The sequence below is a fragment of the Cotesia typhae genome, unplaced genomic scaffold (assembly GCF_013202065.1).
Source record: "Cotesia typhae breed Kobodo isofemale line unplaced genomic scaffold, CoteBio_Ctyphae contig_5, whole genome shotgun sequence".
Lineage (NCBI taxonomy): Eukaryota > Metazoa > Arthropoda > Insecta > Hymenoptera > Braconidae > Cotesia > Cotesia typhae.
The window spans coordinates 10,412,708-10,426,245 of record NW_027423757.1 but is presented as its reverse complement, the minus strand read 5'-3'; the positions used below and the strand labels follow the sequence as shown (position 1 = coordinate 10,426,245).

The 13,538-nt window shown below is 29.3% G+C and overlaps 3 protein-coding genes across 6 annotated transcripts in view; 2 read left to right on the top strand and 1 right to left on the bottom strand.

Moving 5' to 3' along the window:
- Positions 1 to 114: 114 nt before the first annotated feature.
- Positions 115 to 1,776, bottom strand: LOC141530460 (uncharacterized). Its single transcript, XM_074247556.1, has 3 exons — positions 1,411 to 1,776; positions 1,144 to 1,266; positions 115 to 394 (listed from the first exon to the last, which is right to left on the bottom strand). The coding sequence occupies exons 1-3, from the start codon at positions 1,566 to 1,568 to the stop codon at positions 214 to 216; spliced, it is 462 nt and encodes a 153-aa protein (XP_074103657.1). The 5' UTR covers positions 1,569 to 1,776; the 3' UTR covers positions 115 to 213.
- Positions 1,777 to 1,955: 179 nt separating this feature from the next.
- Positions 1,956 to 4,771, top strand: Usp39 (ubiquitin specific protease 39). Its single transcript, XM_074247555.1, has 9 exons — positions 1,956 to 2,170; positions 2,312 to 2,590; positions 3,028 to 3,203; positions 3,287 to 3,512; positions 3,600 to 3,886; positions 3,979 to 4,107; positions 4,178 to 4,239; positions 4,338 to 4,560; positions 4,665 to 4,771. The coding sequence occupies exons 1-9, from the start codon at positions 2,092 to 2,094 to the stop codon at positions 4,716 to 4,718; spliced, it is 1,515 nt and encodes a 504-aa protein (XP_074103656.1). The 5' UTR covers positions 1,956 to 2,091; the 3' UTR covers positions 4,719 to 4,771.
- Positions 4,772 to 5,593: 822 nt separating this feature from the next.
- Positions 5,594 to 13,538, top strand: part of LOC141531577 (rap guanine nucleotide exchange factor 6) — a 102,771-nt gene continuing 94,826 nt past the window's right edge. The window contains exon 1 of one of the 4 annotated variants that reach the window (XM_074249473.1): positions 5,594 to 6,018. The gene's annotated coding sequence lies outside the window, so the exon portion shown is untranslated. The remainder of the gene's footprint in view (positions 6,019 to 13,538) is intronic. The other 3 variants (XM_074249477.1, XM_074249471.1, XM_074249475.1) reach the window with 3 other exon arrangements.

Sequence of the window (13,538 nt, the reverse complement as noted above, 5' to 3'; positions counted from 1 at the left end):
GTGTCAAGAAAAACAGCAAACACTTAACAGAATTAAAATATTACTGATAAAAAAGTGGGAGTACAATTAATTAGTTACTTTGTATAAGCGATGGGAGCTGAAGAAAAATATTGATTATTTTTTGGAGTTTTATTTGTAAATATAGTAATGAGTGGTGTGTGTATTTCATAAAATAATCTAACAGTATTATTAATATAAATAAATAAACACCCGCTACTTCTTGGCGACTTGGCTGTCAACAAAATTGAGGTAAACGTGACCACCTATGATGAGCGCGGTTCCTGTAGCAGTTCCTGCCAATGTGCATTGCGTTACTTTATTCATTCCAAAAACTGATTTTACGACTGCCCAGATCAAAACTGATCCAAAGTTAAACAAGAGTGCTCCAGTGACACTAAATAAATAATTAATTAATTAATTAAGAAATATAAAATTCAAAATTAATTATTTTATTGAACCCTTGTTTTTCTATTTATGAAAATAAAATTAGTAGACATCCAAAAAATTTTTTAATTTTTCTTGGTAAAATATTAGCAGAAAAAAATAAAACTTTGAATAACTATAAGTGCAATTAAAAAAAAATTTTTTTTCAATTCTTATTTAATTAATTTAAAAAATGAAAAATAATTTCGAATGTCAGCTGATTTAAGTATCATTTATATTTAGTTAAAATTCGATATAAATTAATTTAGTAGATATTTGATAATTTCAAAATTTTTTTAAAAATAAATTACGGGTTTAATTATTGATACAATATTTGCTCCAAAAAACTATTTTTAAAAAATTGCATTTGTAGTTTCTTAAAATTTCTAGATGTCAATTTTTTTTTGCCATAATTTATTTGTTACAAAAATTCTTAAAATTATCAACTATCTGCCAAGTTAATTTTCATATTATTATTACTATCAAAAATAATTGTTTATGTAAATTTTAATGAGTATAAATTTCAAAATAAATTTGTTCTAAAAATGTTGTTTTTTAAATTGCATTTTTAATTTTGTAAAATGTCTAAATATTATTTTTTTTGCTATGATCAATTTCTTACAAAAATGATAAAAATGATCAAATATCTGCTGAATTAATTATCATTAAAAAATTGAGTTGTAATAAATAATAAAAAAAAAATCTATTAGATTTAAATACCTGTACATAACTCGAACAACCGGACGGGCTGGTTTCATGTGTTCTCTAGTGTAAATGTATGATCCCATGCCCACGAGGGAAGTCCCCAGGAACATGTTGGTTATGTCGACATTTTGGGAAAATCTAAACAAAAATAAAAATTTATTATTAATGAAATATTAAATAAGTCTGGTGATTATATAATACTCCGTGATGCCGAGTTCTGAAAAAATAAAAAACGGCACAGAGTAAAAGTAAGGTTAAACATGCAATAGCAATTTTTAGTACCTTAGCACCAAATCAGGGTTCAATACACTGTATCCAAGTCCTGAGTAACCAGCAACTCCTAGAGCGGGAACGTAAAATTTAGCCAACGAGCATCGTGTTACTGGTTGGAGACCGAGTTTTGTCAAAAGCGAGTCTGCTGAATTTCCTGAGCTGGCCATTGTTCTGCAATTATGTTTGTAGTAATTTCACGTTTTATATAACACTGTATTCACTTGATGAACTTTGATTTAGACACGTGCTCGAGGTATCTTATTCAGTCAAGTCGTGCGATAATGAGGGTGGCTATTCACTGAATCGAAAAATTGCAAAATTGCAAAATTGCAAAATTGCATCAGAATAATTTTTACGAGCACGAGATGAATTTTTTAATTTTTTTTTTTTTTTTTTCTGAAGGAATTTACTATTATGAAAACTACGGAATCTAAATTCTCGACTGGTGTTATGAAGAAACCTTTATTTTAATTTTTAAAATGAAAATAAAGTATACATTTCAAATTATTTTTTAATTATTAAATGATTACAATAATTTTTATAAATAAATAAAAAATTATTTAAATAATTAAAATTGAATTATTCTAATTACTTTTTTCACAATTTATTTTTACACAATTATTCCACATTTACACATCCAGCATGCAGTGTTTACATTAATTCATAGTAAACACACCGCCGATTTGTACAATGGCTGCAAATACTACAAGTAATAATTTAAAAAGAAAATTAAGTAACCGTGACAGTGATTCAGATAATGAAAATGAAAGTAAGTACTACGATAAAACATCAATTTTTTAATTTCTAACAAAACTATCAGATAAATTTATCATGACATTTTCTTGGAGGTTAGGTTTATAACCTCATCTACAACTAGAACACTTTTTAATTTAAAATTTATTTTTTTCAGATACTAATTTTTTCAGAAAAAATAAAACAGATGCTCCAAGACTATGTCCGTACTTGGACACCATAAATAGACAATTTTTAGACTTTGATTTTGAGAAATTGTGCTCCGTTTCCCTGTCACGTATAAACGTTTACGCTTGTTTAGTATGTGGAAAATATTTCCAAGGAAGAGGTACTAATACTCACGCTTACACTCACAGCGTAGCTGAGAGTCATCATGTGTTTTTAAATCTTCATACCCTAAAGTTTTACTGTCTTCCTGACAATTATGAAATTGTTGGTAAGTAATTTATTATTTAATCTATATTATTAAGAGAATAAGAAAAATTTTGTATCCAGGATAATCATATGATAAAATCGTTTTTTTTTTTTTTTTTTTTTTTTATAAGTGAAATTTAGTGTCATTGCAAAGGTCTTGATTTAAATTTGTGCCTTTTTAAAGTTTCATTTTATTCTCACCGATGGTTAATTTATTATGATAAATATTTAGGCAAGACACTAAAGTTGACAGACATTACAAATTTTTTTAGAATTTTATAGCAATTAAATTATTAAAAAAAAATTTAATTAAAAAGTTTCACCTGTAAAAATTAATAAAAATTGAAAGTGAAAATTTTTAAAAACATTTTTTTATTGTAATTGATTTATTAAAAAAATTTTTAAAATTATCAACTGACTGCTAACTAATTATTGAAATTTATTTTCAATTTTTCTTAGATTCATCCTTGGACGACATTAAGTACGTATTAAATCCAACATTTGGTAAGGAGCAAATAGCTCAGCTTGATACGAGTGATAAGCAGTCGCGAGCGATTGATGGATCTATGTACTCGCCGGGTATCGTTGGGTTGAACAACATTAAAGCGAATGATTACTGCAATGTTATTCTACAGGTAAATTATTATTTTTATTTTTGTAAAAAAAGTAATGATTATTAATAATAATAATTAATTGCTAATAAGATTGATTTATCTAGGCATTGTCTCATGTCACTCCACTGAGGAATTATTTCTTGCGTGAGTCCAACTATTCGCATGTCAAGAGACCACCTGGTGACTCGCAGTATCTTCTAGTTCAGAGATTTGGCGAATTGATGAGGAAATTATGGAACTCCAGAAATTTTAAAGCTCATGTCAGTCCTCATGAGATGCTTCAAGCTGTTGTTTTATGGAGTAAAAAAAGTTTTCAATTTACTGAACAAGGTATTTTATTAAATATTAACGAAATACTAAATTTAAAAAATAAAATAAATTAAATAAGAAATTTATTATTAAAATAATTTTTTTCAGGCGATCCAATTGATTTTTTGTCGTGGTTTTTAAATGCGCTTCACATTGCGCTGAACGGCAGTAAAAAACGAGACTCTAGTATCATCTATAAGACATTTTTGGGCCACATGAGAATATATACGCGAAAAATCCCACCGCTAGAATTAGAGGAAAGCCAAAGAAGTGAATTATTAAATACTGTGGAATATGGAGAAACAGTTACCGAGAGTCCATTCTTGTATTTGACATGCGACTTGCCACCTCCACCGCTTTTTAAAGATCAATTTACTGAAAATATTATTCCTCAGGTATTTAATTAATTATTTTGTTCTTATTTTTATCCAAATTTCATTAAAATTTAAATAAAAATTTTGTACTTATTAATTTTAATTATATTTAGGTGAACTTGTACACTCTATTAAATAAATTCAATGCTTTCACGGAGAAAGAGTATAAAACTTACAAAGAAAACTTTCTGAAGAGGTTCGAAATAACAGAACTTCCACCTTACTTAATACTCTACATAAAAGTAAGTATTTTAAACAATCAAATTAATTAATTACTAAAAATATATTTTAATTAATATTTAAATATTCCAGAGATTCACCAAGAATACCTTTTTCGTGGAAAAAAATCCCACGATTGTCAACTTCCCGGTTAAGTAAGTTACTTTGTTTCTCTAGAGCACTCTACAGTAATTATAATAATTTATAGTGATGAATAACAATGATAATTAATTCATTATTACTTTTACTACAGGAATGTTGACTTTGGAGATATTTTGACTCCAGAAGTAAAAGCTAGGCATCCATACACTGTTTACGACTTAGTTGCAAACATTGTCCATGAAGGTGAACCAGGTAAGGGAACTTACAAAGTTCACATTCTACATCGCGCTACAGGTCAATGGTACGAGATGCAAGATTTGCACGTCACACAGCGCTTATCTCAAATGATAACTCTCAGCGAGGCTTATATACAGGTAATTATTACTCTGAACGCATGCATATGTCAGATTTTACTACTTTTTTATATTTATTACACATTAATAAAATTATTAATTTAAAAAATAATTCTTTGTTACAGATTTATGAATTAAGGAAAAAAGACAGCACTGAAAATGGTACCAAGACGAATTAACGATTAGTTTTTTATATTTTAATAAAGATTGAATAATTTTTCGTACAATTATCCATGGGTTGGTAATTTTTTACCTTCAATTTCATTCCAAAAATTTTTAATTTTATTTTACTAACAATTTTTATGATACTGAAATTAAATGACAGCTGTCAATTTTTTGAATTCATTATTTTTATAATTATAGTTAGTCGACATTTTTGATTTTGCTTAATTAATTAAATTAGAACTAAAAAAGGTTTTTTAAACATTAGATTTACAGTTTTTTAATTTTATTACAAATGAAATTTTTTTTGTAATAATTTTTTCAATAAAAAAAAATTTTTTAATGTCAGCTAACTTTATTTTCATATTATTTTTTTCTTAAATTTAAGAACATTTAATTTAATTGAATCAATATTCAAAAATTCTTACTTAAAACAGCTGCAACTTAATAAAAGAATTTTCTATTAAATTAAAAAAAAAAAACAATTAAATCACAAAAAATAAAACTCTAAATTTTTTTAATTTTCCTTCTGTTGAAATTTTGAATTTTTACTCAATAATGATAAAAAATATTTCACCAATAAGAGAATTAGACCAGGAAGTTTGCATTAAATTAAATTATACTAATTAAATTACATATATATACATATACTTGAATATAACTTACTTAGATCTCAATATATGTAGACAGTATGTGTGTACGCACTGAAATGTGAATGTACTAGAACATTCGAGCATGCTCCCCAATTTAAATTTGAATTTAGTACCAAAACTGTCCGCGTTGGCGCGCTGGCGCTTTCTGTGGTGGGGGAGCCAAAAGTGTATCGAAATGGAGGGAGCGAAGCGTCGCGCCAAACGAGTCCGATGGACGGGGCACGACGGCAGCCGGCCACGCGAAGCTGTTCCGAGCACTTAATTTCTCCTTTACTTTTGTATATCCTACCTGTGCTGTCTGACTAACGTATAGTACGCGCGCGTTTTATTCCTCACCGAGAACGAGAAGTAAACACTAACTTATATTATGGGAAAAATTAATACCTTTTTTGAATTGCTTATCTCCGTATTTTTGAATCACCTTGCAAATAAAAAATACCGTGCAACCGAGGCTGAGTTTTAATAAGTTTTAATAACTAAAACCGTTAACAGTTCAGTGAAATTTACATTATATATATTATATATTTTACATCAGTGTTACATTTTATGTCGTGATAGTGTTTTTTTATTTTTTATTCTTTCGTGCATTGTTACTTTTACCTGTGATGTGAACATTTGTGGATTAACCGATTTACAACCCAAGATAGCTGCGAGTCCTCGTCACGTAAGTCACTGATAATAATAATAATAATAATAATAATAATAATAATAATAATAACAAATGAATATTAATATTGATAATAATTTATTAATTACTAATAAAAAAAAATTCCTCTTTTTGTAATATGACAAAATTTTATGAAAATTAATTTAGCAGATATTTAATAATTTAAAAAATTTTTTTTACAAATAAATGATGGCAAAAAAAAATTGACATGTAGAAATTTAAAAAAATTAAAAATCCAATTTTTTATAAATAATTTTTCAAGAACAATTTTTTTGTTAAATAAAATTAAAAAAATTGTCAAGTGACTACTAACTTTAATGTCTTAAAATATTATTAAAAATTGACACTTGTAATTTTTAAAAATTTTTACTTATGATTTTTTCAATAAATTTTTTTCATTATAATTTAGTTATTGTAAAAATTAAAAATTTAATGTCATTAGAATTTTTACTGATTTAAAAATGTCAAAAATTTTAAAATGTTTGCTAATTTTAGTATCAAAATTTTTTTTACAATGATGTGAGCGTCATTAATTTTTTATGTCCAACTTCTTTTCTCACAAGGTGCTTTAAAGATGTTGCCATTCATGATTCTAAAAAAAAAAAAAAAAAAACTGATGTTATCATTAGCTTTTTAATTTTTTTCTCATCTGGAACCGTGAGAGTTAATAGGAATTTTTAAGCTGTGCAAAATTCAAAACATAAATCGGGTTTGTCTTGAATTAGAATTTTTTAATAAATATTAATATGAGTATCTATATCTCCCAGTTCGGAGTTGCGAGTTGCCAATTGTCAGTTTTGGTATAAATGTGCCATGCGTATATATGTACATATTAAATGTATATAAATATAAATATTCTTATAATGGAATACAACGACAATGACAGGACTAGCATTGAGCATTGTGTTTATATTGTACCCTCGTAGTAGGACTTACAAACGATCGTCCAACTAGTCACTACTTCTGTTGTCTACTGGTCTTGTATTATATTGGGGATCTCCACTCGCATCGGTTTGTCCTGTATTCTGTTATATTATGTATTAGTATTATTATATATACTATTCTACTATTATATACTAGTTGAGTCGTTTATCGCTTGTATTGCTTTACTGTGCGGCATATAATACATAGCAAGAAGCAAGACTCGTACCTGTACCTGTTTCACGCGATGCAATATACTCTAATACGAGTTTGTTTAACTCCAAGATGAGAGAAGAGAGTTGAGAAGCGGACCGGCACCTAACCAGAGATCGGAGGTCTGAAAAAAATACCCAATTTCTGGGGGAGGCTGTAAAAAAAGATAATGCAAGAGGTCGAGAGAAGATTTACTTTAAACTACTTCTATATTATATACTTATACTGGTATAGCGGTTAAGTTACGGGCTCGATGCTACACTAGGTTTTTTATTTATTTATTGTTATTGCTTTACCACGTGTTAATATTAATTTATTTTAGTATCAGGCTCTGGAATACGTTTGTCGAATTATATGCTTGGGTTTTCGGTGGTTAGGCGTGATTGTGTACTATTTTTTTAATTCAAGGATTTTTTAGGGTATTGGAAATTTTTCTACGCAATAGAGAAATTAATAAGTCAGATTATATTTTTTTTTATAAATTATATAATCTTTAATTTATTATTTTTTCAACAAATGAATGTTAAAAATATAAATATGGAGAAAATTAAAAAAGTTATGAGCAAATTTTCTTAATATATATTTTATTTGTTGAAAAATTGTTTAACATTGAATAATTTTAGTAAGTCAGTAGTTTAATTAAATTAAAAAATTGTCGATTAGAATTTTTAGGATCACGAAATGTGGATTAAGTTTTTAGTGTCCCGAAAAATTTTATATAAAAATTAATTACTGTAGGCAATTATAAAAAGTACTAAATTAATTATAAAACGTGACTAATTAAAAATATATCTTCTGCGTCAATTAAGTTAAAAAGTTTAATTTGAAAAATATGAACTAGTCTGAAAATTTTAATTTATTTTTTATAGTAAGATTAATGAGCTTTGAATTTTTAAATAATAGTTAATTTACTGAGAGAAAAATTCCTTTGAAATAAAACAAAAAATAATTTTTACAATTTGTATCTTAACATTTTCGAGTAATGTTAAGTCAAGTGTCTAAATATCGCGTTTGGTTTAATAGACTCCAACTGGCAAGTAAATATTATTTCTGACAGCAGTTGAATAGATACAATATCAAGAATTACTTTTCTTACTTTTAATGTCATTTTTAATTTAATAAAAAATTAACAATTCTTCAATTATTAAAACTCACAAAAATCAGTTAAATCTATTCTCAATAATTTCTTTTAGATCAATTTGTCAATAATAAAATTTTTAATTGATTTAGTTATTTTATCGGCAATTTTTAAAAATTCAAATAATTAATAAGAAATATTTAAATGTTATGTCAATTAATTTCCATCAACTAAAAAATAAAACCGACTTACACGGAGAGGAAACAAGTGTCTCGGCAGTTAAAAAATAAGCCTAAGCCAGATGGCAGGTGGTACGATTAGTTTGCGGTATATCTCCATATATGTACGCATGATAAATGTGTAATAGTTATGGTAATGATAGTAATGCATATTGATGTATGTAACGTTCTTTAATTCAGACATACTCCTTGTAAGTAAGAGTGAGCTATCAGAGAGGATTATGCAAGGCTTTTAATTGAATCCAGAGTCAGAGAATGAAGAATAAAGAATCTGGAGTATCCGAACAAGAAAAAGCAATGACTAATGATCAACTCCGTTAGTTTTGAAACGGCTTAAGTTTAATGTTAATCCAGTTTATTAAATCAGAATGATGAATAATTAAAATAGAGTATTATCGATCCAAGTGATGGATGTACTAAGTTCCAAGTCAAGTAGCTCCAGATGTCAATGTACTTAACTTTTCACTCGATCACCGAGTCAAGTATTTAAGGACGTACCAGAGATATTTTTACAGTATAAGATAAAGATAGATACAAGTTGTTCAATCGACTGCAACCCGTCTTGATTCGCCCCGTTACATGACCGGGGAAGATTCTTCTGGTGAATAGAATCCTAGAGCAGTGTCTAGCCAAGACTGAATACCAGCTTAAGATTCTGCTCTGCTCAGGACCTTTTTAAACTTCAGACAATCTATTGACGTCAATCCAAGCAACACATCTACCGTTCATTTATTTAACACCAACTACGACTGTTAGATCTAGACTTGTAGCCTTCATGTCTATAGAACACGTGTTTCAATTTATTTGGGTACAATTGTGTTAGCAGTGTTTCTTTTATTTTTATATAAATGTACATAAATTTTTTATACGCTTCCACTTTAGTAACTGTCGATGACGTGCTTAGAAAAATTCTTATCCCACGGTTAATAATTGTTATCACGGGATCTATATAGTATGGAGGACGAGGCATGCCTTTAATTGTCTTTTCTTTCTTCAAAACAACCACGTGTGACTTATATATGAATAATGTACGTTTAGTCACATAAATGTATAAAATATACATTTTTAAGTTTTAAGTAACAAAACTGGGCCAGGAGGTCGGGAAGAACGCAATCGGAACTTCGTGTCGTTAAATGCAAGGCTTTTAAGGATGGGAGAGTTTCATATAAAGCTGACAGGGGTGCACGCTGTTGTGACTTTTTAATACTGCGTGCGGAATAAATTGTATGGATATGTATGTATTTTTTTTTTCATTCTGCAGTACAGTACATTACACTAGTTCTATGTTGCGCTAGGGTGTGGATGTTTTCGAGTAACGTACCGCGACGGTATTACACATATATATGCATAGTACTGTACGTAGAGTACAGTAGAGTTGTAAATATACGATAATAAGTACAAGTAAAAATAAAAATAAAGAGTCTTCATGGTCGGTTGATCAGGAAGGCAGCGCAGGGACACTCGGCTCTCGGCTGGAAGATAAATGAGTGTATGCATAGTTATAGTTACTATTACTGGTGAGGTTTTGTTTGAGGGACAGGATAGAAGGTGAGAGGAAGTACTCTGTACTGTAGATTGTGTTGCAAGAGTGAGGATGAGGCCACGGATACAATAGACAACTGAGCTGAGGGCTACTCTCATTTATCTAATGCATATAGGGTGCAGACAATACTCCTCGTAGAACTACACACGACGGTTAATCCGTCATACTTGACAAGGTGATCTGTGTGCTAATTCCTGTTCGCGGTTTTCACGGTTCTGAGTCTGGAATGTTTATTGCAAGGAATTTATCATCTAGTTACCAAGACTTTGGTGCGGAAGTTGAACTAAATTTCTTTACTGATAAAAAAATTAACTTGACTGAAGAGTCACATTCTTGAATCAAGAATACCATTTTGATTTTCTTGAGTCAAGAGAATAAATTCTTGAAACAGAAAAATTTTTTTAGCCCAAGAATAATTTTTTAACTCAAGAATTTTTTCCAAAATGGTATTCTTGATTCAAGATTTTGGCTTTTGAGTCAAGTTAATTTTTTTTATCAGTGTTCAGACGGAAGATTGATTTCAAAAAAATTCAAAGATAATTTTTACACTAAAATTAAAACATTTTTAATTTATCTCGTTTATCTGTTTGTTATGTGTAAAAAAAGGCTGTGCCGACAATCTTATCTTAATGTCACGGAAGAGTTTTTTTTTCCATTACCCGGATTTAGCAAATAGATTATTTATGGGTTGAAAATACCTTTAATTGCTCAATAATAATAAATAATAATTGTTATTACGCTTACTAGCCATTAAGCCATTACCGGGCATAAGGATTAACTATTCGTTAAGAAGCGATGATTCACTGGAGTGTAACCACGGGAAAAATCGGAACGATTTGTTATCTGAGTGAATACTTGGCTGTTAGTCAGTAGTAAAGTTCTCAGAAAGTATTGCTACAGCTAAAATCGCCCGCATGCACGATACGGTGCAAGGGATCATTAAGATTTTTTTTTATTTTGTACCTCAACTAATTCTTATTATTATGATAATATATAACTAAACTAAACGAGAGTCCGCCCTTTTATTTAAACGGTTATCTCACTGCGCCTTTTTGTTTTTTTTGTTTGCCTTTTAATTTACACTCGTTCGTTTTTTTTGGAGGCATTTTTTTTACCCTCCACCAGCACAGTTGTTGTCAGAAGTGTAATATTTATTTGTTGGTACGGCACCTGTTTCTTCTTCACTTGGGTGCTTTGTTTTTGAATTATTCCTGTCAAACGTGCTGTACGTCAGCGAGAAGTTAATTATTTCCATTCGACAGAATATACTGTGCATGTGTTGTGTGTCATATATATCATCCATTATTAATAAAAATAATAACCAGTGACGTCTTGGATGTATAAGAGTGACACATGGAAGTTAGTGCGTTTTGTTACACGGACTTCTGTTGTTTCTCCACTATTTTCTCTTCTAGTTTCCTGTGTCCTCTTTACGCCGGTGATTTTCTTTTTGTCTCTATTTTTTTAATGTTTAATTTCATGTTCTTAATGTAATATTAATGACTCTTTCCACGTTGGTTTTCGTATCTTACATGAAAATCTTGGATATTTGAAAAATTCTAATTACACAAAATTTTAACTGACGAAACTTTGAGCTTAGGTGTGTAGTAATTTTTAGGCTTATTTTTTTTTTTAATTATTGCGTCAAACTGATTTAAAATTAAAAACTTTACAATCCATAAAAGACACTTTATTGTTATTAAAAGACGATTTTAATCGATTTTCTAACAAAAAAAAAACAAATTTATTGACTATAAATTTTTTATCAAAAGTTGTAAAAACTACAATAGTCCTAAAAAGTATTTGTCTATGATTCACAATACAAGTATGAGCGTAAATAAACATCACTGATGAATAAATCCAAAAAAGTTGTCAATAATTTGAGATAGTATTTTATAAAAATACATGCAATTAAATATACACAGATTTTTATAGCCATAGTTAGTCGAACACAAAAAATATGTAAATTCACATGCGTAGGCTGGAATTAAAAAATGAAAGTTTCGATGTCGATGACAAAGTGTTAACACATCGAGACTTTATATTGTATACATATTATATATACACATCCACAAGCATGACATGTCTACATGTATGCTCGAAGTAGATTTTCGAGGTCGCTGGAGACCCCTCGGCGGAAGCCACCTCTACGCCACAGGTGAAACAATCTCAATCCGCGTCTTTAGATCTTTTATTTCGTTAATATAATATAAATAACTTAAAAAGAAAAAAAAAAAAACACAATTTTTGACTGAAGATTCCGAGGTTTCCGGTCAAAAACCTCTTCCGGCTTGCTAGTGTCACGCATGCATACCTGCTGCATTCTTTTGGAAATTGTGTGTGTCAGAACGGTTTGTTTTGTTGTAAGTCATAATATTTTTGTTTTCGATTTCATTTTTACACTGGATCGTAGTGAAATTTTGATTTTTTTAACTTTGGAAGGTCCTGAGGGACATCTGGCTCCAATTTTATATTTTAAATCCCACATTTTATTTTTTTTTTGTTAACAATTGTTAGAATTTATTGTCAAGCTGATTAGTTTGTTTTGTAAAATTTTTTTTGGCTATAAATTTTTGTTTTGGCTTCTACTAAATTACACCCGACGCACATTCATTCAATTATGTTTTGACGCGGACCCGAAAGTTGGAGAGAAATGAGAGGCAAAACGACAAGAGGGTTTATATTGGGGATGCGCATATCCAGAGGGTTTGTGTCAATTTTCGGGCAATTTCACGCCTATTTCCTTATTCCCGCATCAAATCATGGCAAGAGCAAGAGTTGACTTTCAGAATATAAATAAAATAGAAAATTAAGCGGTGTGTGTGTGCAAAGTGAGGGCTGATCTGATGGTTGGTTGATCTCTGCGTTAGTTTCTTTATTATTTTGTGAGACTCCCATCCATCCTGATGTCGCTTAGTGTCGTCGTATAAATTCATGTAGATAGCTAGATATAGAGTAGCATATATGTTGTTATTATCATCATTATTATATATATTTATATATATTGTAGGGGAAAATGCATACTACGGTTGGTGAACTTTAAACCGGATGCTTAAGTTTGGGGAGAAAAAGTATAAAACGGCAGTTATCCTGCCCCAGGGCTCGGGTTCGCTTATGATAACAGATAGGGTGTGATGTTGTAATATATATACATTTCTCTGATCACTGCTATATGCTTCTAGGGTTTATACACCCCGTCTCGATATTGACATACCGATTGATTCATAGCCCTCTTGAGCCTCCGCTCTAAATTTTATTAACAGAAAACTCATCTCCGAAATTTATCTCTATATACCGCGGAAAATGAATATTTTAATAGGGATATTTTTTTTTTTTTACTTTTTGTTTGATCGACGCAAAGTTTTGGGGTTGATAGCTTTTTTAAAGTCACGAGTTACGAAAATATTTCGCTAATCGTTATCGTCAAGGTTACATTTAAATATCGAACGCGATATGTCAAAGTATGAAATATTCAATGATAAAGTACCTGAGGACACAACATTCCAAAATACAAAATAATAAA

Coding starts and splice junctions, on each gene's coding strand:
- LOC141530460 (XM_074247556.1), bottom strand. CDS start 1,568: ATGGCCAGCTCAGGAAATTCAGCAGACTCGCTTTTGACAAAACTCGGT. Junction 1,267..1,410: donor AACCCTGATTTGGTGCTAAG/GTACTAAAAATT, acceptor ATTTTTGTTTAG/ATTTTCCCAAAATGTCGACA. Junction 395..1,143: donor GTTGTTCGAGTTATGTACAG/GTATTTAAATCT, acceptor TTATTTATTTAG/TGTCACTGGAGCACTCTTGT.
- Usp39 (XM_074247555.1), top strand. CDS start 2,092: ATGGCTGCAAATACTACAAGTAATAATTTAAAAAGAAAATTAAGTAAC. Junction 3,513..3,599: donor TTTTCAATTTACTGAACAAG/GTATTTTATTAA, acceptor AATTTTTTTCAG/GCGATCCAATTGATTTTTTG. Junction 4,240..4,337: donor ATTGTCAACTTCCCGGTTAA/GTAAGTTACTTT, acceptor CTTTTACTACAG/GAATGTTGACTTTGGAGATA.